Source organism: Empidonax traillii, unplaced genomic scaffold (genome assembly GCF_003031625.1).
Source record: "Empidonax traillii isolate 1590-97213 ecotype Southwest subspecies unplaced genomic scaffold, ASM303162v1 scaffold1056:size198982, whole genome shotgun sequence".
Classification (NCBI taxonomy): Eukaryota; Metazoa; Chordata; class Aves; order Passeriformes; family Tyrannidae; genus Empidonax; species Empidonax traillii.
In genome coordinates, this window is record NW_020956249.1 from 137,298 (window position 1) to 157,796 (window position 20,499).

The window sequence follows — 20,499 nt, forward strand, 5'->3', positions numbered from 1 at the left end:
TTACAGTGAAACTAGAAATATTAAGCATTTGAAAAAGACTATTTATCTATGCTTAACTGGCTCCCTCCCCTCAGACATGGGAATGTAATCACGCAGGAGCAGGGAAATGTGGAGTGATCCCATTCGACTTGGAAGCACTGGGGCTGCGATTCAGGGAAGCACACCTGGTCAGGAGACAGGACTGGTGTCTGTGCCTCGAGCTCTGCAAAACCAAAGACTGCTTAAGCCACTGCCTGCACCATGTCCTGAAGCCCCCTGTCCAGTGAAGCTCCATAGCAGGAATAGTCAAAAGCAAAATGGCTTTATGGGTGGTTTAATTGCCTCATGACCAGGGGTGCTTCTGGCCTAGGAATAATCCCCCCAAAAAACATCCTTTTTTCTTTTAAGGACTGATTAGTTTTTGCTTCTCTTAAAGTAGGGGTTTTGTCTTTCCACACATCCCTTTTTTTTTTTTTTTTAAACATATTTCAAATCCAATGACAGAAGAGAAATTACTATCCTCTGGAAAAGAGAAGGGTGTTCATATGGAAAAGGGCTTGATTCAGGGTTGCAGCATCTTCTCCCTGGCATAGCTGTGTTGATTCTGGTCAGCACTGGCAGCCAGGACCACGTCGTCTTTGCGTGTTGGCTGATGCTTGGCATACTCGTAAGGAAAAGACTGCAAAGGTATTAAAAGTGAAGCCCAAGCCTTGAGCCTTCTGCTCAAGTCCGAGTGCCAGTGACTCCTGGGTGTTTTTGCACCGTGTGGGTTTTAACTCAGGCTGTGGTTACACAGATGTCACTGGGTGATGCTGCAGTGATTTATCGGTCACACTCCGGTTGCAAAACAAGCAGCTTCTTTTACAGTTTTAAGCCCTTATGCCACAGACCCAAAAGTGGTATTTAGGGACAGTCACCTGTGCTGGCCCCCACGTAACAGCAGGCACATGCTCTGCTGATGGCAGCACTGCCTCTCCAGGGAAGAGACAGAGAGGCTGGGGCATCACTTAGGACCCCTGGGGGAGGTGGGTCCCAGGGGGCCATGGCTGGGCAAATGCAGCGCAGCACCCTGGAAGTTCTGATGGGATGTCACAGCTTTGCTCTCCAGACTTAACAGGAGTTTTGCCATGAGCAAAACTTGTGCTTGTCTTGACAGCAGCATTTGCAGTTACTCACATCAAAACCCCCATGACCTATGTTAATGTGATAGATACGTCATAAATACCAATCCAGCTCATACTCTTGTTGGAACAAACCTGGTGGGAAACGTCAAGGTTTCCTGCCAAGCATGCAGCGAGTTCTGAAATCCAAGTGCCTTCTCTTTTGTCTGTGCTGGAGCAGCAGGGCCACGTGCCAGGGAGAAAAAAAAACTAAGTGGGGCAACGGCGATGAGAGTCTGGGTATTTCACAGAGGTTGTCACCCTAAGCGGGGCTGTACCACTGGGTTTGAAAGATGGTCAGACTGAAGGGCTGTCACATGGACCTTGGCTGGGTGGTCCCGCCACACAGTTTGCTGTGTCCCCTGTCCTGTGTGCAACTGGAGTTATGGTGTGAATTTTTCTCTCTTCACATCACACTCTGGGGAGGTGAGTGGGTGGGAAAACCTGTGTGGGCAAAACCAAGCACTGGCCTTTGAGAGCAGTGTGGTTCTTCTTTTAAGCCACCATGACCAGCAGATGGAGAGACTGTGTGTGTCTCAGTGGAATCAGAGCAGCTCCTCTGGCATCAGGGATCGCTTTATGGCTATGTGGGGCCTGAATGGAGATGCTGGGTGGCAGGAGCAGAGTGCAGCAGTGTGCTCACTGTGGGAGTGTGTCCTCTCTGAAAACACAAGAGGAGAGGAGTTGGGGGCTAATGTTCATGGATGGGGGGTTCCTGATGGTCAGGAGCTTGTGACCTTGTGTGGTGGTGGGAGAGTTTTTCTGCCTTTCCTATCTTTGAATTAATGGCTGGTAAAAGAGCAAGGTGTTCCACCAGGCTTGTGTGTGTGAGACACCTTCAATTTTGTCATAAGCTGGTTTATGCTTTCCAAGGTAAAACCAGCTGCATTCATCTTTTTGAAGCTCTTTATTCCTAGTACAGAGTGTTGTGAGGTACATAGAGGTGCAAAGATGTATCTGAAAATCACTTTTACCCTATCAGTCAGTATTCTGGGCCTTTGAAAAATGACCAAAATTTGGAACTCCTGCTGGTGTAACCCACTGACCATGGCGCCCACCCTACATCTCAAAAGGATATTTTGCATCCTTGCACCTCAAGACACAAGTAGCCCATGTGGCTGCTTTTTCCTTTTCCTGGCAGCAGTACCCAAACAGCCCCTGAATTTTCCATGTTGGAGAGGAGCCTGATGTCAGTGGTGGTGGAAAGAAGCACATGGGCGGGCTGGCAGATGCACCGTGTTTAACTCTGGCTGAATGGACTAGGGTAGGAAACTTGGGCAGCAGAGCATTTTCATGGAGCTGGTATTGAAAAATCTTAAACCGAAGCTTGATTCATTCCCAGAAATGGCTGAAAACAAAACCTTCCCATTTTCAGTGGTTTTTCAGCAAGTTTTGCTCTTCATTTTTCTGTCGTCACCACTTAATAGTCCATTCATACATTTTGTAAGCTCGTTTTTTCTGCTTTGGTACTGGTGTTCGTGCTTTGGGTTTTCAGGATGGGGAGTGCAGACTTGCTGTGGTGTTTGGTGAGGGGAGAAGGGTGAGGAAGGGAAGACTGAGCCTCAACAGCAGGAGGACGGGGGTCAGTCTGTGCCCTTGAGAAGGGAACTGTGAGGGGATGGGTCTGACAGGGTTGAAAACAGTGGGAGGAGGGGACTTGCTCGTGATGGGTCCCACACTCACATGCTTTGCTGATGGAACGTGAGAGAGTTTGGGTCTCCCCTCTTCTCCTCTTTGCCACAGTGTCAACCTGTGCTGGTGCCACCCTGGTCTCCATCATCAGGAATGAGACCCAGAGACTGGACCAAGCCTGGCCTCCCTGGAAGCTGTGGCATCCAGTTGGTCTCAGTTTTTGGGGAGATGGTAATGTTCCCTGTGGTGGTTCATTAATTTCCTCCATCCTGCCTTGGTGGAGAGAGAGGAGGGGAGCAGTAGGGGAAATACAAGAGGCAAAGTTTGGGGCTGCTTTGGTCCCAAGCTGGTCATCCTAGGGAGCTGCGTGCCAGCTGTGTGCTGGGAACTGCTGAGCACCAAGGGACTCACAGAAGCTCAGCCATTAGCAGCAGAGTATGAAATTGCATCCACAGGCCAGGAAAAGGGATGGTCAAACATGCAGGGGCTGGGCTGTGGTCCTTGAAGAGGTGCCAGAGTTAAGTGGGTGTGTAGGTGATGATCAGCTGGGGATGAACCACTTCGTAGGGGCAGCTCATCCCCTCCTTGTTCCATTTGGAACTGCTGCTGGTGTAACCCACTGACCAGGGAGCTCACCTTACATCTCAAAGGATATTTTGCATCAAGAAGGGGAGGGATTATTCTGGTTACATTCATCCCACGTGCTTCATGAAGCCACATTTGTGCAGTGCCTTTGCAGATCAAGCTCTTACAGCCTGAGGAGCAGTTGGGGGCTGTGCCCAGCTGGAGTCACCAGCTCCGTCTTGGCGATGCTCCTCACAAGAACTGGGCACATGTCTGTGCAGGACAGACCTGCTCTGCTCGTGGTCATCCCTGTTTTGGATGCAGCAGGAGCAATGTTGATCCAGTTTGCTCAGTCCCTCCATATCCCATCACCATGTGCTCTGTTTCTCAAGTCAACACTATCTGGAGTTCCTTTGACTAAACGAGCCTCTCTGCTGGTCAGTCATGGTTTTATTTATATGTTCTTTTCTTTGATCAGAAAGGAAAGTATCAAAAAATGAAAAAGGACTCATGTTTCCAATAGCTGTATCTCTCGTAGTTATGAATTTTGAAGCAATACTTGTATCCCTGTGTGTGCCTCTGAACTATCCATTTATTTGTTCAGCTTTTTCAGGTCTGAGCGTGTGAAATATCTCTGAAGAAGATAGCTCTGTACGTGATATGGTGTAAATGCATTGTTTGTATGTATCTAAAGTTTAAATAGATTGTACATATGGGATTGTAAATGAACTGTAAACAGCAATCTATATTTTCTTGAATATATTATATAGCGGTATATATTTGTTAAATAAGTATTCTTGTATACTCTTCAATAACCTTTTTAATATTTTGTACAGATAAGTTTATTAAATATTTTATTGATAAATAGACCTCTGCAAGATTTCTTTTTCTTCTGAAGACTTGTGCCTGTGTCCTGAAACTGGATACCAGAACAGCCTTTGTAAGTCACCTTTACTCCTGTGGCTACCTAAGGTGTTAAAACCAAAAATGAAATACCCATTCATTTTAAACTGTCTTCCTGGGCAGCCACAGGTATTTTCCAATAAATAAACTCACAGCACAGTGAGTGTGCGATGGATTTATCATCAAAACGTACATCCTTTTCTGCCTTGTGTTTATGAATACAGTTCACCTGCCTCGACTGCCTTGGGTCTGGTAGTTTCATTCCTCTTAGGTATCACTGGTACACAATACATCGCTTGATGTACCTGAGAGATTGGGCTGCTAATTACCATGGCAGAAAATGCTTCGTTTAAAGTTGGCTTTTCATCGAATATTGTTTTTTCTTAGTCCATTATTCCTGCTTTCAGTGTATTTTTTTTACTAGCTTTGTAAAGCACCCTGAGACAGGAAATCCTTTTGCTTTTATAGTAGTTGAACTTCAAAAGTTCCCTGCTTTCATCCAGAAAGCAGGGAATCTGCAAGATGAGTTTAATACATCACATTAGATAAGTGTGTCATGCACGTTGAGAAATGGGCTGTCACATAATGACACGGCCTTTTTCTCACCTGCTTTCACTGGGACATTACAGTGGCAAACCCAGAAGTTTGAGGGAGAGTGAGTTGCTTTAGCAAATGCTCCTGCAGTGGACATCACCTAAGTGCCTTGAAGACAAGGAGTGAAGGTAATAGGGCTGTGACTGCCTCTGCTACATCCCTGTGCACACAATACTGAGAAGATGCAGGTGTGAAGCAAGGCACATTTGGAAGCGTGGAATAAGTCTTCAAGGCATCAGGTTATGTGTTTTAGACAAAGCAGAGCCATCCTCAGCTTTCAAGATCCAGGAGAAACACATGGAGAACTGAAAAGAGATGTTTGCCTGAAGGATTTTAATTCTTACAAGATTGCTATTTTCTAGACTGTCCCTTCCTCTTAAGCACATCCACAAACATATTGGCTCAACTGGGGTGAGGCATGGTCATTTTTATTCCCAGTGGCATGTGGAATGACAGACCATGCATGAGTCAATTTTCAGGCAGTTTTCTGCATCCTCACATGCCCATTTATGGTCCCACTGGCTGAAGGGATCTTTTGGTACAAGTTCTCCAGTAGGCACGCACAGGGAAGCAGGATGGCATTTGCCTCCATGTCCCTCTGTCCACTCTATGAGCAGTTTTACAGGAATGTGTTATCTTAACAAGTTATTTTCAACAGAACATTGAGGGATGAGAGCAAATGGATATTCACAGACCTCCCACCGTGTCTTCACTGCAACCAGTGGAAGTGGTGGGTTTGCGTTCAGTGGAGGCAGGTTTTTAGTCCACAGCACTTCAGACTACTCGTGATTGACAACATAAACTAGTCAGTTTATTTGAAGATATTTGAAGATAAAGGCACAGCAAAGACAGGGGACATGTTGAAGGTCACAAAAGGGTACAATGGAAGAAAATGCAAACCATTGTTAAAACAGGACATGGTCCGACTCAGGCACCGACTTGGTGACTTTAACCCTAAAGCAAATGCCTAAGTCCCTTAGGTAGTAAAAGAATTGGTTGGTGCCTGCCAGGACCTCAAGAGAGAGACCTGATACCCCATACATTTGGATATCTAAGTTAGACCAGACAGGGAATTTAGACATCCATTTTGGGAGCACTGGTTTCTGAACTGCCGAGTTAGGTGAGCCAGCTCAATTTTGCTTGGAGTGCCAGTTTTCCTCTTAGCAACTAACCCAAAACCCAGTGAAATTGGTTTCAATGCCTGTAATAACCTCAGTAGGTTTTGGACCAGGCTTGCCTGCAGCCTCTCATGTACCATCCCACACTGTTCTCCATAACACAGCCCAATCCAGAGGCGCTTGGGGAGATCACCGGGACATGTGCTGGTGTGAGGCTCAAGTGCAGTCCCAAAGTATTCTAATAGGAGAATTTCATCTTCGTTTCAATAACTGATACTAGGCAGGCATGTTTTCACTGCTATGAAAACAAATCGGTAGGAATCCAGCTGTGTTGGACTGTCCTATTTTGGTGCAAACTAGTAACGATATGAGGATAAAAGGAAACTCATCTTGCATGTAGTATTTTTGTACTGAAGCAATTTTTTCATGTCATGGTCCCTCTGTTGCCTGAGTCTCAGTCAATCAATTACTTGGGTCTCCCTAACCCTCTGTGCAATCCTGTTGACTTTATTGAGGCAGTACTGGGGCTGGATCACTCTGGAGGCTTAACATCCTGTGGGTTTGTGGGTGAGAATACATGTTATTTCCTAATAATCAGAGATGAGTTGCAGTACCCCCTGCATGATGAGACCAGATGATGTTAGCAATTCAAGGCATTTATATTCTGGTATTCTGTATCCTGCGAGTTAGATTGGAATAGCTGGATCCTTATCTGATTGTAAGGGTGCCTATTAGGGAAAAGAAGTAGCTGAGTCCTGACACTGGGAAAGCCTAGTTTTTTCCAATTCCAAGCCACTTCACCTTCATGGATTTGTCTCAACGCATGAAGCACGGTGTATTTCAGAGCCTGGGGGCTTTGAGGTGAGTTTGCAGAAGATATTCACAGACTGGGAGGGCTGGGGGCACCCCCCCACTGCCTCTTTCAGTGTGAATTGCATTCAGTAGGATGGCAAAAGGTCTCCTTCAAGTGTCTGACTGGCAAACCCTGCAGTCAGGTACAGTCAGTCAGACGTTTTAAACAACATCCTGTGTTTTATCAGCTGCTGCAAACTACTTTCCACAACACAGTTATTTTCCTGCAAGTACATTCTTGCAACAGGCAAAAGCTAGGGCACTGACTATCAGCCTAAGCACTCTGAAACAGTTTTTAATCAAACTTCTCCCTGCTGTCTCATCTGAACAGTCATGCCTGTTCCATAACTTCTGCATGATGCTACTGAGAGCAGTGCTCGTGCCTGGCAGCTGGCTTGTGCTGTTACTGCTGTATCTGCTCCTTGTACTCAACCCCCATCAGCTGCTCCAGAAGTATATGCTGTTTTAATAGTTCCTGGTCACTCACAAACGCTCTCTGGATTTTTATTTTGTAAATGTGCCAGGAAAGAGAACATTTGCCTGCAAGTGAAGAGCCTTAGAAACTTATTGTAGCTGGGAGTCTGAGCATGACCTGTGACACAGAGTAAAACAAGTCTCTTGGGTCTAGTAAGTTTATCCAAACCCAGTAATAGTTTGAGTGACTTTACTAATGATAACACTGAACATCTTGTTTAAAGTCTCTGCTGGCAATTAGCTAGACAAAAGAAAGGGATGGGGAGTGGATGCACATATAAACCCATTTTCTGTAAAATAAATACATAAATGACCTCAACTGCAGAGAAGAGATTATCTGCTGTGGCTCATGTATGCAGTCTGTCTCTGTGAGTCAAGAATCTGGTGTTTAGCTTGGAGTCCAACTCCAAATTCTTCACCATAAACACTGGGCAAGCACTCATCCAGCTTCCTGAAGGGACAAACCTCACTGATCCATGCACTCTATAGCTCATTCAAAGCAGCAAACACAGAGCTGGAGGGAGCAAGGGGAAACACTGGTTGATTATTTTGGAGGGGCTCTGGATAAAAATGCTTAAGCGAGTCAGGTGCCTACCACCCACGGATTTTCTGTGCACTTGGCAGATGTCCGCACTGCATGTGAAATTTGGGGTTTGGAAACTATTTTTGTAAATTTTGTATGCATGAAGTAATAGAGAAGGTGAACTAGGACTAAACAAGCTATCAAAACAAAGAATCAAGTTACATTTTACCATAAATGTCTTTATTTTTGTTATTGGAGTTGTGTACTTTTCATAAAAGGTATCGATCTAGCAAAACACTTGCACATGAGTCAAAGTCATTGAACTAGCAAGGGTTACTTGTGTTGGTGAGAATTAAGCACAGATGTGAACAACAGAGATTAGGTGCTACAGCATACAGTCAATATATTTGTGATAGGTTTCCCAAGAACTCTTAAAGTAGTTTAAAATAGGCAAGACCCCCTGTGTTTTCATGGTAACTTGGCACATTTGGAACCATAAGCACTTTTGACACTCTTTGCCTGGGGTGACAGTGACCACCACGGGCTTCAGAGGAGCTGGATTCTCATTGTGTGGGATCTGCTCCTCTTAGGAAATACAGCTGTGGAATACGTGCGTGTTTGCAATGAAGAGAGTAGCAAATTTTTAGATCTTAGCCTTACAGTAACAGCTCCTAGGAGGAAGGTAGCAATTGAATCAATATGGTTTTGATAATATTAGAGAAAATTCATTTAAGAAAATTGTAAGGCATTCTCCTGCAGTAGATCTGGTCATCATTGACCAGACCTAGTCCCAGTTTAGGTCTTAATGCAGTCAGTAGGATTTATTATAATGGATTAACAATTGTATAAAAGGCATACACAAGTCAAGTACAAGTATTGCTAAATTAATTCCTCATACAAAGTATACGAATAATGCACTGTAAACAACTGCTTCTCATAGGTGCTTCAGTTCCCAGGCTTTAATAGTTGCTTGTCATCTTTGGTTAATGCAAGATTTCGTCTGGTCTCAGGAGATCCACCACAACAGCTGAACTTCCACAAACTGAGTCCTCGCTCGATTCCCTGATTCCATATACTTTGAAGAACACATTTTGTTCAACCAGATCAATGTGTAAACCAAAACAACCAAGTGAAGTGTATTTTTTTATGTTGCTGATGTACAAACATGCACATGTGTATATATATATATATGTGTGTGTACATTTATAAATCTCCACGTGCATGAACGTGCCCCTGGCTCTGCCCCAGGGAGCACCTCGGCCAACAGATGTGTGGAGCATCTGCCCCAAGGCCATCCAACAGGAATGATGCCAACATCTGGGGGCTATTCAAACACACACAGACACAGACAACTATGGATTTCCAAAGTGAGAACAAGGATTGTTTTGATCATGACTGAAAATGGACCTGTAGAAAGAAGGAAAGTCCATGACTCTCCAATAAGCAGAACCAGTTTCATGGGCACAGTCCCTTCACTTCGAATCTGTCCAGTTCTTCCTCACGCTGCTGCAACTGTGGTCTCAAACTCGTCAGTACCATTTCATCTCATGGCAGTGTAATCGGAAAATCCAGTGGCTAGTCCCAAAAGCTAAACCAGTTTCTGATACAAAGAAGGTCACTTAAATCCACTGTCAGTCTGCAGGTTTGAAAACTTGTCCAAAACTGAGCTCTAATACAGCTCTAAATATCTAAATGGTCTAAATATCAGTGAAAGGTTGGGGGGGGGGTGTTTAGAGAGCAGTGTAAGGTGTGTGTATAATTGTGTAAGAAAAGTAAGCGATTAATCAATCTTTCTGCATCACAGAGAACATTCTCCAGAACCATTCTCACTGGTACCACATCAAAACTCTTAATAAATCATGTAAGTTAGATACCCAGTGCATCATTTAAATTCATCTGTTTGCAAGGGCAGGATCTCCCCTGACTATACTCTGTAGTGTTTTGCTTATTTATAAATGTCTCTGTGAACTCCGCAGGGAGACTATTTCACAGGTTCATGGCTAGAAAGCTTTTCCTGATTAGACTTGGCTCTGATCCCCTTACTTGCATTGTTTTCATTTCTAGCTATGGCCTGTAACTTCTTCTGTTATCACAACTGGTAGGATGTTTTTTTCTAATTTTTTTCCATTTGCAAAGGAGAGGGATGAACAAATGTGAGGAGCAGTGAACTTGTCAGGAATGTGCAAGGGTCTGGCTCTCACCAGTAACATTTCATGTCATGTCACGGGTGCAGTCGAGGCTCAGTAACAGATATTTTCTGATGGTGAATTTATCTAATTTGAAGCTTGGCAGAAAATTTCACACTTAGTCCTTAGAGCAAAAAACTGAAATTTAGACATGCGTCAAAACTGGTTTAATTCTTTAAAGCTGCTGAGCAAGCACTGTTCTCATGGACTTCATTAGGAGAGCTAGGCCACCTAGAAGTTGTTATACATGGATTCTGCAATCCATGTTAACCTTTTAACACTGGCACTTTTGATTGGCATCCTTTCCAGTCTCTACAGTCAATCAAAAAATGAAACATTTGGCCACATTCCAGACAAGAGATCCTTATGTATTCCCTGGCTGAGCAGCCACAGTTACCTTATGGCATTTTTAATACCCTGTGGAGTCCTGGAGGCACCCTAAACCCCTTGTGAAAATTGGAGAAACTGCACATCTCCTCTACACACCTCCTTTGTACTCATCCTGAACTTAACATGACCTCAGACTGACCACCAACCCCATCCGACCCAGAGGAGACAATGTCAGGGTTGCCCAGGGGCCTTGGGCTGTTCTGCCTGTCGTGCACTTGGTTTACACGGATGGATGAGACACATAGAGAGGGCCAGGTCTTTCAGAGCATACCAGGATCCATTGCCAGGATCCTCCACATCCCTCACAGTTCTCCAGCAGGTGAATGAGGTGGTAGTAACACAGGTACAATTGTAGCAGTGTTGTCTAGAGCCCTAGCAGGCAATAAATATTCCACCTTTTGCCAAGTCCTGCAGAGTCCTGAAGACACAGGACAAAACTACACTTGTACCGAATCAATAAAACTATACTTTGGACCAGCCAGTTGCTCTTTAACTTCCTCTAAAACATCTCAATAGAAAACAAGCCATAATCTATAATAAACAGAAAAAAAAAATAGGGCAGACTCTCTCACAAAAAAATTACACGTTCACAAAATAATTACATCATTTTCTTGTTAATCACTGAATCCATGTTTATAATTTGCTCAGATCATCCTGTAGCCAGTCTGTGATCATGGCAGCCATCTCCTTGCTGGCATCGAGCACAAAGGCGTGGCGGAGCCCCTTCTCACAAAGCCGAATGTCCCCGTCTGGAAAATCCATTTTGATCTCATCATAGTAGTGCTGTGGACACCAGCTGTCTCCAGTTCCATAGTAAAAAATCAGCTAGAAATCAAAGCATAGCAAATAATTATTTGCAAAGTTACTGGTGGAACAACCAACAGAATTACTTGGAAATAAGCGATGCTTCAAGTCCCCGAGATATACCATGAGGGAAAGCAAATTGGTAATTGCTTCCAAGTCTGTAGTTATAACAAAGACAATTAAATGCTCTCTGATTCAGTTTCCTCATCTGTGAAACTGGGGAACATGGAACAGACTTAATTCTGAAAACACAGATCTGCTGAGGGAAGCCTGACTGCCTTAAGAAATTTCTTATTATGGATTAAAACATGGAGTTGTCCATGGAGTCACCCCTAACCAGGCCAGCTGCTGTTTTCCCCAAGCTATTAGCTCCTTTCTGCGTTAACTTTCTAATTATTTAACCAAAAGCAATGACTAGGGACATCTTCACCTCTATCAGGTTGCTCAAAGCCCCATGCAATCTGACTCCGAATGTTTCTATGGATGGGGCATCCTCAGCTTCTCTGGGAAACCTGTGTCAATGTCTCACTACCCTCACTGTAAAAAAATTCTTCCCTGTATCTAGTCTGAATTGATCCCCTTTCAGTTTAAAACCATCACCCCTTGCCCTATCACAATAGGCTCTGCTAAAGTTTGTCCCCATTTTTTTTATAGGACCCATTTAGGTGCTGGAAGGTGCTCTAAGGTTTCTTTTCCAGGCTGAAAAACCCCAACTTTCTGTCCTATCTTTCTGAAATGCTACCTATGTAGAGTGAAGGCACCTCCCAGAGATCAGTGGACAAATTTCTTTTGGGTTCTGATGTGGAACTAAAATTCTGCAAAGTCCATTTTGGTTTCATCTTGCCCAAATAACCTTGGTCGATGACATACATGAAGCAGGTGCTACAGGGCCCACCTAAATGCAAAAGTTATAAATTCCAGGCAAGTATCACATTCAGTAAAGTGTCTTTTCTCTCTGTTAGAACCACAAAGTGTCACTTTTTCCCAAGTCACCATTTCCCCCCATTTTCATCTCAGCTTTGCATGCTATAGCTATGTTTTTCAATTTCTATAAAGTATATGAAGGGAAAGTGATTGTCTGGGAGAGAGTAAAAAACTAGGGATTTAAGAATATACAGGAACAAGATTAATAAGAAGCAGTCTTCATATTAAAATGTTTGAATGCAGGTACCAGAAGGATGCTGATTGCTCAACACATCACACACACAGCTTGGCCCAATTCCATTACTCTCATTTGTTTCATATTTCATTTCTGTACTTCAGTGAAAAATTGAGCATTACTAACATAAATTAGGGGACAAGAAGTTTTTCTTTCATCACAAAAATCTTCAATTCCATCATTTTTGCATGTGGAATACAAATAAATGGACCCACTGGGGTAGAGGTGGGCTAAGAGCCCAGACTGCATTTCACAAAACATTACAGGTTTTTGTCTAACTTACTTTTCTCTTGTTGAAGCTTACCCAAATTTTGTACATTACTGACTATGGGCTGTATCCAAAACATCTCAGTTGAACAGACACCAACCCATGTTAAACTTCTATGTATCCCATGTTAACAAACATTATTGGTTTCCTTTGTCACTCACTAATTGCTGGAAAACAAGGTGTGTCATTTGCTTTAGCAGAAAATTTCTTTTGATCTTGCCTTTGATTAATCCATCACAGGATGTCACACTAGCAAAAGCTCTTCAAAATCCAGTGTAAAATGGCCAGCTGCTTTCAGGCCTTTTGGAAGCCAACCATCTGACCGAATTACATTTAACCCTGGGCTCTGTTACCAATAGATAAAAAAATAAAGATTATGAAGCTGAGGGGAAAAAAAGCAATGGAGCAACTCCAGTTCGATTAGTCCTTGAAATCATTAGGTTTTTTGAAAGGCCAGTTGCAGAGTCTCATTACATAATGATCATTAAGAAAAAGATGAAAAGCTATTTACAGTTACAAAGGTGGACAAAATACTTGGCTTAGTCTGCATGGACTGTGAAATGGGCTGTTTTCCACGTAAGGTTGTAAACTTGAGAACTCACAGATTTGGAAATGCCTAAATAGAAGATTTATGTGCAATCTTAGCTCGCCTCTGGTATATTTGCATTACAGTTTAATCTTTCACTGCATGATCCAAAGGATCCTTGACTCATTCAATCCTCTGACAGGATGATGTTCAGTTGATGAGCTGCTATTTGATAGTATTTTTCGGTTTTAATTCTGTGTGTGGCCTGGGGATTTATTTACTACATATTTCATGGTTTAGAGACAGAATTTATTTTCTTTATGCTCTGCATTCCTCTGGCACACACCACTACAGGATTTGCACGCTCACATTTATTAATTTAGTTTTGCAACACCTTAGTGGCCATTTTTATCTCCATTTTGCAGGTGAGGAGCACAGAAATTAATGTCAAACTACATATGTTAATTTGAAAGCATGTAGTGTAGTCCGAAGCACCTCGAGCTGGTTTCCCAGCGTGTGTAGCATTACACAGTATTGATTGTACTCAAAGGACAGCACTCCTGGACTGCACTTGCAGGTGCTCTGAAACACTGTCTATCTGTCTGTAATACACATTTCAAGGTCTTAAATGAGATATTCAGAAAAGTGAGAACAAACTGTAACCATCTATAAAAAATATTAATGACTTCACCACGAGCCCATTCTTGGATGTGAAGTTTAGGTGCCTTTACCATGAAGTTATTCCCTTTCATTTCATATAATTCCCTCTCTTTTTTTAACAGGAATTTTACCCTCTACCACAGATAAGGTAGGAGTTCGTCATCCTGTCTCCTTCATTGCAGAGCTCCTTTGGTTAATGAAAGAGGAAAAAGGAAAATGAAAGCAGCTCTGAGAGCATACACAGAAGGCATCTGAAATGAGACTGGTGCTCCCTAACTGTGAAATGCTTGGTAATGCAATGTCCACTGGTTTTACCAAAGCTTGTGTACACAGACTGCTAGGCTTGGAGGAGGTAAACCAAAACCCAGGTGTTTTACACGTGGCACCTACACGTCTTGTCAACAATGTCGGCACCTCTAGATTTGCTGCTTTAGGCCTCTGTCCCTTAAGGTCATAGTGTAATTGAAAAGAAATAGCACTGGCACCTTCTGGCCAGAGGAACATGGGACACTTCCCTGCTGGGTGTCACACTGGACGTATCCAGCACAGAAATCGGTGATTTAATTTGAATCTGTAACGTGTTTTTGAAGCAAATGCCAAGTTTCTCCGGATTTACCATATTGTGGTTCACATCATGGAGAGGTCTCAGAGTGTATGAACTTCTTTCAACTGAAACTAAAGCAAAAATGCTCTGCAGGATCAAACTTAATGAGCTCAAGTCACCAATGGACATTCAATCCATTGGACCAGAAAACTGTTGGGTAAAGTAATAACCCTCTGAGATGCCTTAACTGGGAACACCAGGTCATCACCAGTTACTATTTATCTCTACAATTCTCTTCTATTGTGCTGTTCCTATTCTTAAGGAAAACACTGCCAATGGCACTTGCTGAGAACAGAAGCAATAAGATTTTGGAAATTTAGGTTCCATTCCCAGCAGAAAAGTGCAGAATATTTACCAACTACTGGCCTTGCTGTCCAGTCATTTGTCCACTATTTCCAAGTATGACTACTTCTGTCTTGTCCTTTTCTAGTCTCAAGACTGCTCTACACCCCCTCATTATTTCAGTTCTATTCTCCTTACCTTATCATTTCCAATTTCTACACTGTTTTTTATTCTAGTCTCACATACTTGCCATGCGAAGTCCAAATTTTAGTCTTCTGGTTTCTGCACCGCATTCTGAGTCTGAATTCCAACTCTAGCTCCATTTTCTAGAACCTCTATTCCCAGTGCTGCTCCTCAAACATGTCTCAGACTATCAGTTATTCCAAGTGTAAACATGTCTCAGACTATCAGTTATTCCAAGTGTCAGGTTCAGTTCAGCATAAAAACATCTAAATGTAGTACCTGTATTGTGGTGTTTATATGTGAACCAGGCATCCAAATTTCCATCACAGAGTCAGGAAAGATGGGCTCAATAAAAGCATCAGTGCTTAGAAAGCTATTCAGATGACACAGCAAGTGTTTATTGTAAGGTGAGTGAAGCTGCACCTCATGCTCCACTAAGAACTCGGTTGCCAAAGTGTGGGTGCCTACTGCCATGTGAGATGCTCTAGATATCTGAGGCACCTGCATGAGACTGGCAGGTATGACAAGTTAATTTATAAGACTCACAACTTTCTGGCAAAACAGTTGGAGGCCACATGGGTGTATTTCACACTGCCCAGAATTGAACCAGAGGTCTACATTTAAGGACCAAATTCCACCTTGATTTCTGTTGACTCTCCTGGGGTCACCTGCACTTCCAATGCCTGCTGCACCTATAGATTCCTACAAGTGAACTCATAAAGCACAGTTCAGGTGCCCATACATAAATATCTAGTCCTGTTAGTTAACGCTTGGACTCCTTCTCCAAGCCAGGAATTGTTAACATAAGAAAACAATGTATTTTTCCCTGAGCCTTATTTTTAGATATTGTAGAATCATTTTCACTGAAATAAAACCAGTCAAGGTAGGACAGACACTTGTATGCAACTAAAGTTTGGGTATGTTATAACCAACTAACTATGAACAGTTTTAAGACAGAAGACCTGGGGGGCTTGATTTGATGTTATTTTGCCTGTTCATTTTATGTGCAGATGTTGATGTGTGCACTGTCTGTGTGTCTATGCCTGCACATCCAAAACTTTAATGTGCTTCTTAACTGCCAACAGAATTCAGAATTGTTTTCAAAATGCTTCCCTAGTAATGGTTTATGCAAAAGAGCAGGATTGCAACCAAGGTTCAAATTTTCAGTGATCCAGATGTTGACCTATGAAACCTGACAGATACTTCAATGGCATTCGTGGTGCTGAGGATCTCCTTTTGAATGACAAAATGTGTCAGACACAGACATGAAATATACAGACTTTAGAATGTCACCTACTTTCCTAATATATTAAGACAGAATAATTTCAGACATATTTAAACAAAAGCTTCCATAATCTGAATCTTCTCATCTTCATTTTCACATCAGGAGCTTTGCTATTGCAGCAGGCAGGCAGGTATAATTAACCAAACATGTGTAACCAGAGGCACATGGGATCTCCATCAATTGTAGGGAACGCTGGCATGCACTGTATGGTCTGCATGGATCTGTAAAGTGCATATTTTCCTGTGGACGGTTCATGGCTGTAAAGACATCCTGAGTCAGCACAACCACTGCACCAGCCATAGAAAGCTGCTGCCAATCTAAGCATTCAGAAATGGTGAGTCAGGCCCCCAAAATAATGAGACTAGCTTAAAAATAAACAGATTTGCAAAACAATAAATAGAAGGTTCTTTCTATTTTCTTCTGGGCTTAAACTTTTCAATATTTGCGTTTTTTTAACTTTTCTGCCATGAGGGCGAGAGGATTATTTTTATTCTTTTGCAATATTGAATGCTGAGACTTCCAGGTATTCCTGACTCAGAAGGGAAATGGCAGCTTCCACTGGACATGAGAAAGACTTAATGATTCCTGATGCAATATCCTGCTTGCTGTGAGTGACTGAAACATGTCCCCTTTCAGGATCTGATGAGAGCAGAGTAAAGGGGATGTGGGCTGTCTTTGCTGTTTATTTCAATACCGTGTTTGAAATAGTTATGTAATTTCTATATTTCAAACAGTTTTAAAAGAACAGCAGTATTGTTGTAAGTTGATTTACCATTAAATGGCTAAGAAGTGTGTTCAGCCTTAGCTTCTGTAAAACAAAACACAAGTCTGAGTAGGGCTCAGCCTTGTACCCTGTAATATGGTGTGTGTACTCTGACACTGCACAATGATGGCAGCTGCTAAGTAAACATCAGAAGAATCTGAGATTTGTATCAACAGGATGTTTACATTTTAAAGAGTTTCTAAGAAAATAATAAAGATTCCTGCAGTTGACTCCATCGGCACTTGTTATAGTATGTATGACAGTTCACAAAAGTATAAATTACAGAGAGATGCCTCTTCTGTAATTGTCATTGACCAGCACTGAAAAAGAAATCAAAAAAGTTAAAAAATATTGAGTTTCTTCTATCTCTCTGGAACTCGTTACATGTTATAACAACTTTAGGATCTTATTACATGGGCAGGCACCACTTCAGCTGATGGCAGAGAGCGAAGGTCTGATCTCCTTGGATATAAACGAGCGGCACGGGCGCAATAGCAGGACTGCACCAGTGTCCTTGCTGAAATCCTTGTCTCTGATACACTGACATTTTATCAGCATTACTCCCACATGCATTCACTGGTTGCCACAGCAGCTTCTCTCTCTGGGTGACATCTCTCAACAGTAACCAGCAAATAGATTCATTTGTTCTTGGATGAAAACTAGTTTAAAAGGCATTAGCCCGGAATTAATTTTTGTTTCAATCAGGGTTTATAGAAAATGACCTAGCTTCTCTGGAATTACGAAAGTGTCTCCACCTTATTCTGCTAAAAGAATAGGATAAACGACATGGCAACAGACTGGTTTGGGACATGCTTTTTTTTTATTTTTTATTTGCTTCAGTTGTGCTTTGGCTTTACTAATTAGTTTCTGGGAATTCAAAGAGCTGGAAGCCCTAAATGCTTTGGGATCTGCCTCTTTGAGACACCATCTCTCTCCCCTCACTATCCTGGTTTAGATCAGCCAGTTTGATGGTGAGGTCTTTAGAACTTGCTTCTCAGCTTGTTTTACCAGAACTGGTTTTTCATAACTTTTCAAGGGCTGTGCAAAACCAAACATTTTCAGCTGGACTGTTTTGAGAAGAGGCAGTTGACAATCTGGGGTACACGATACTCTTTTTAAATACTGCCCTGCAGGGCTTGCCGTAAAGGTGTAAGGGGTTGTCCAAGTATTTGTGATTTTATTTAATGTAAGGACAGTGGTCAGTTTTGTTAAACCAACATAAATAATAAACAAAACTCATTTTCCCATCTGGAAAGGGGATGGAGAAACATTCTGCTATTGGAGAAATTAAAATGCAAACCTTGAGGCGTGGCCTGACACAGTGGGTACTTTGCATGTGATTTAAGGTGTGTGTTACTCCTCTCCCCGCACGGTGTCCTACATACTGTTTTCATGCCTTTGTCAGTGTTGAAACTTGGTAAGCTGACAAAGGGAAAAGGGTTTCTCTTTAACTCTGCTGCAGTTTGATAGCAATGCTATCAGCTGCTCTGCACATAGAACCAGGAGATCACGTGAGGCCACTTTTATTTCCACTTTCTCACAGAGCATGATGGGTCAAACTCAACGCAAAGTAAAACTGTGCTTTTAAAAAAGGATGCACAGGATTTATCAACAAATCAGGGTGATTAACTTATTTATATTATCAATGTTACTTTAAAGACTTAAAAGCATTTCGAGGGTATATATTTAGATGTGACAGGGACATGAATATTTCAGAAGTCAAGTCTGTATAAATACCAAAATAAAAACAAACAGACCTGAAACCACTATTTAAGCAATACTATTACTGGGCCAGATTCTTCCAAACATGCTGACTGCAAACAGTATTTCCCTCTGAGTATCAGCCTGACACCGTCTGTATTCAATGGGACTTTAAGATGAATCAGTCAGATCTCTCTTGCAACAGCAGGATCAGCATCTGGCCGCCAAGGACAATGCTGTGCACTGCTGCGGGGTAGCAATTACGGGGTAGTAAATATTCTACTTTTAAATATTCTATACTGAAGGCTGGGGAAATACTGCTGTCAGTGCTTACTGTGTGCAGCACACACCTTATACTCACCACAGAAATGTCATCGCTTCTTTACTAGAACCCCACACAGCATGAACGATGGGAACAGGAGATCAGAACAAGTGAAATATCACAGGTAAGTACACTGTGGTGCACTGAACTTTTAAATGCCCTCACTGGGATCCTTTTCCATGAAGTAGAGAAGCTGATGGTCCCTGATTAGGAATTCTTGGCACTTCAAAGAGAAAGTTGTTCTTGTGATTAAATGACAGGGGCACCAAAATCCCCAAGCACATGTGCAGCTTCCCTGGCTTCAACTCTGCACCTCCAGGGAGCACAAGCCAAACTGGATGTGAGACCAGACAAAAAAAAGAGGTGTTCCTGGCTTGAGAGAGCACTTTGTACCTACTCAGAAAGAGTGTTTGGAAGGTTTTTCACAGATGTAGGCAAGCACCTCACTCAGACTGTGGGCAGGCAAAGTATTTGTAGTATTCTTTTAAGCACATATCTTCAGATCATGCTCCTCTCACTGGGAATAATTACTAACCCCCCGTGGATGTCTACAGAGACTTAAAAACACTGTTGCCCAAAAACTAGGCAACATCAAAACAGCTGCCTTAGGGGTCAAAATAGTTCTTGGTTGCTCAGTTTAAAAAAAATTTCTCTAGCCAAGACAATTTTTCAAAAGAAAAACCTAGCTCTTTGCTGTGGAGAGGAAATACTTCATTCTTCAGCTTTTATTCTAAGTCTCTGCATGCCATTGTTTAGTTGATACTCCTGGAGAAGACATTTTCTTTGGAATTATTGGGGTGATATAAACTTGCATGACTTCAAATTCTAAATACATCATTGAAATATGCATGTAATAGTAAACATATATTTCATTTTTACTGATTTTTACAAAAGTGAATTTCTTCCCCATCTAACCATATATATATGGGCGGTTATAAGCCACTTCCACAAACTGAGTGAAAATAGGTTAATGTGTCCATAAACTTCCAGTTCATACATTTCTTCTCAGATTAAAGGGTTTCTTTTTTGATCTTTATATCTCTCCTTCAGATGTTTCCTGTCTTTTTCCTTATGCAATCAATGTAACTCCTACACCAAACCATTGGCAAAACTAAACTCAAGCATATAAACCTTTTTTGGTCTAAGATGCTAACCAAAAGAATCACGATTTTCAATTGGAGGAGATGGTTTATTGTCTTAAGAAATTATGAACCATTACAGAAAGTTCACTGATTCAAGAATTCCTGAAGTCTGTGGAAGTTTTTCTATTGATTTAGGTGGACTTTGGAGCAGATCCTACACTTTAAAACAGGACTAATGTGTACTGTGGAGTAATGAACCAGATATATCTCAATAAATATAAAATCTGAGGGGTGCTTTTTTAGTGACTCTCCTCTGTAAGCACCCTAGTTTTACCCTTTCATGCAGTATCTTCTGATTTATACAAGGATGTATTTATTAGAACAGGTTTATAAGCTTATTTGACAGAAAAAAAGAGTCAATAAGGTTAAGTCATAAAACAGAGCAATGAATGGGGCATGATGCAGACAATAACAATTTAAGTGCT

General features: G+C 42.1%; 1 protein-coding gene across 1 annotated transcript in view; it reads right to left on the reverse strand.

The window, feature by feature from the left end:
* Positions 1–8,017: 8,017 nt before the first annotated feature.
* LDAH (lipid droplet associated hydrolase) overlaps positions 8,018–20,499 on the reverse strand; it is a gene marked incomplete at its 5' end in the record, with an annotated part of 40,204 nt that continues 27,722 nt past the window's right edge. Inside the window, one exon of the mRNA XM_027904413.1 lies at positions 8,018–11,200. Coding sequence (XP_027760214.1) covers positions 11,009–11,200 — 192 coding nt within the window. The remainder of the gene's footprint in view (positions 11,201–20,499) is intronic.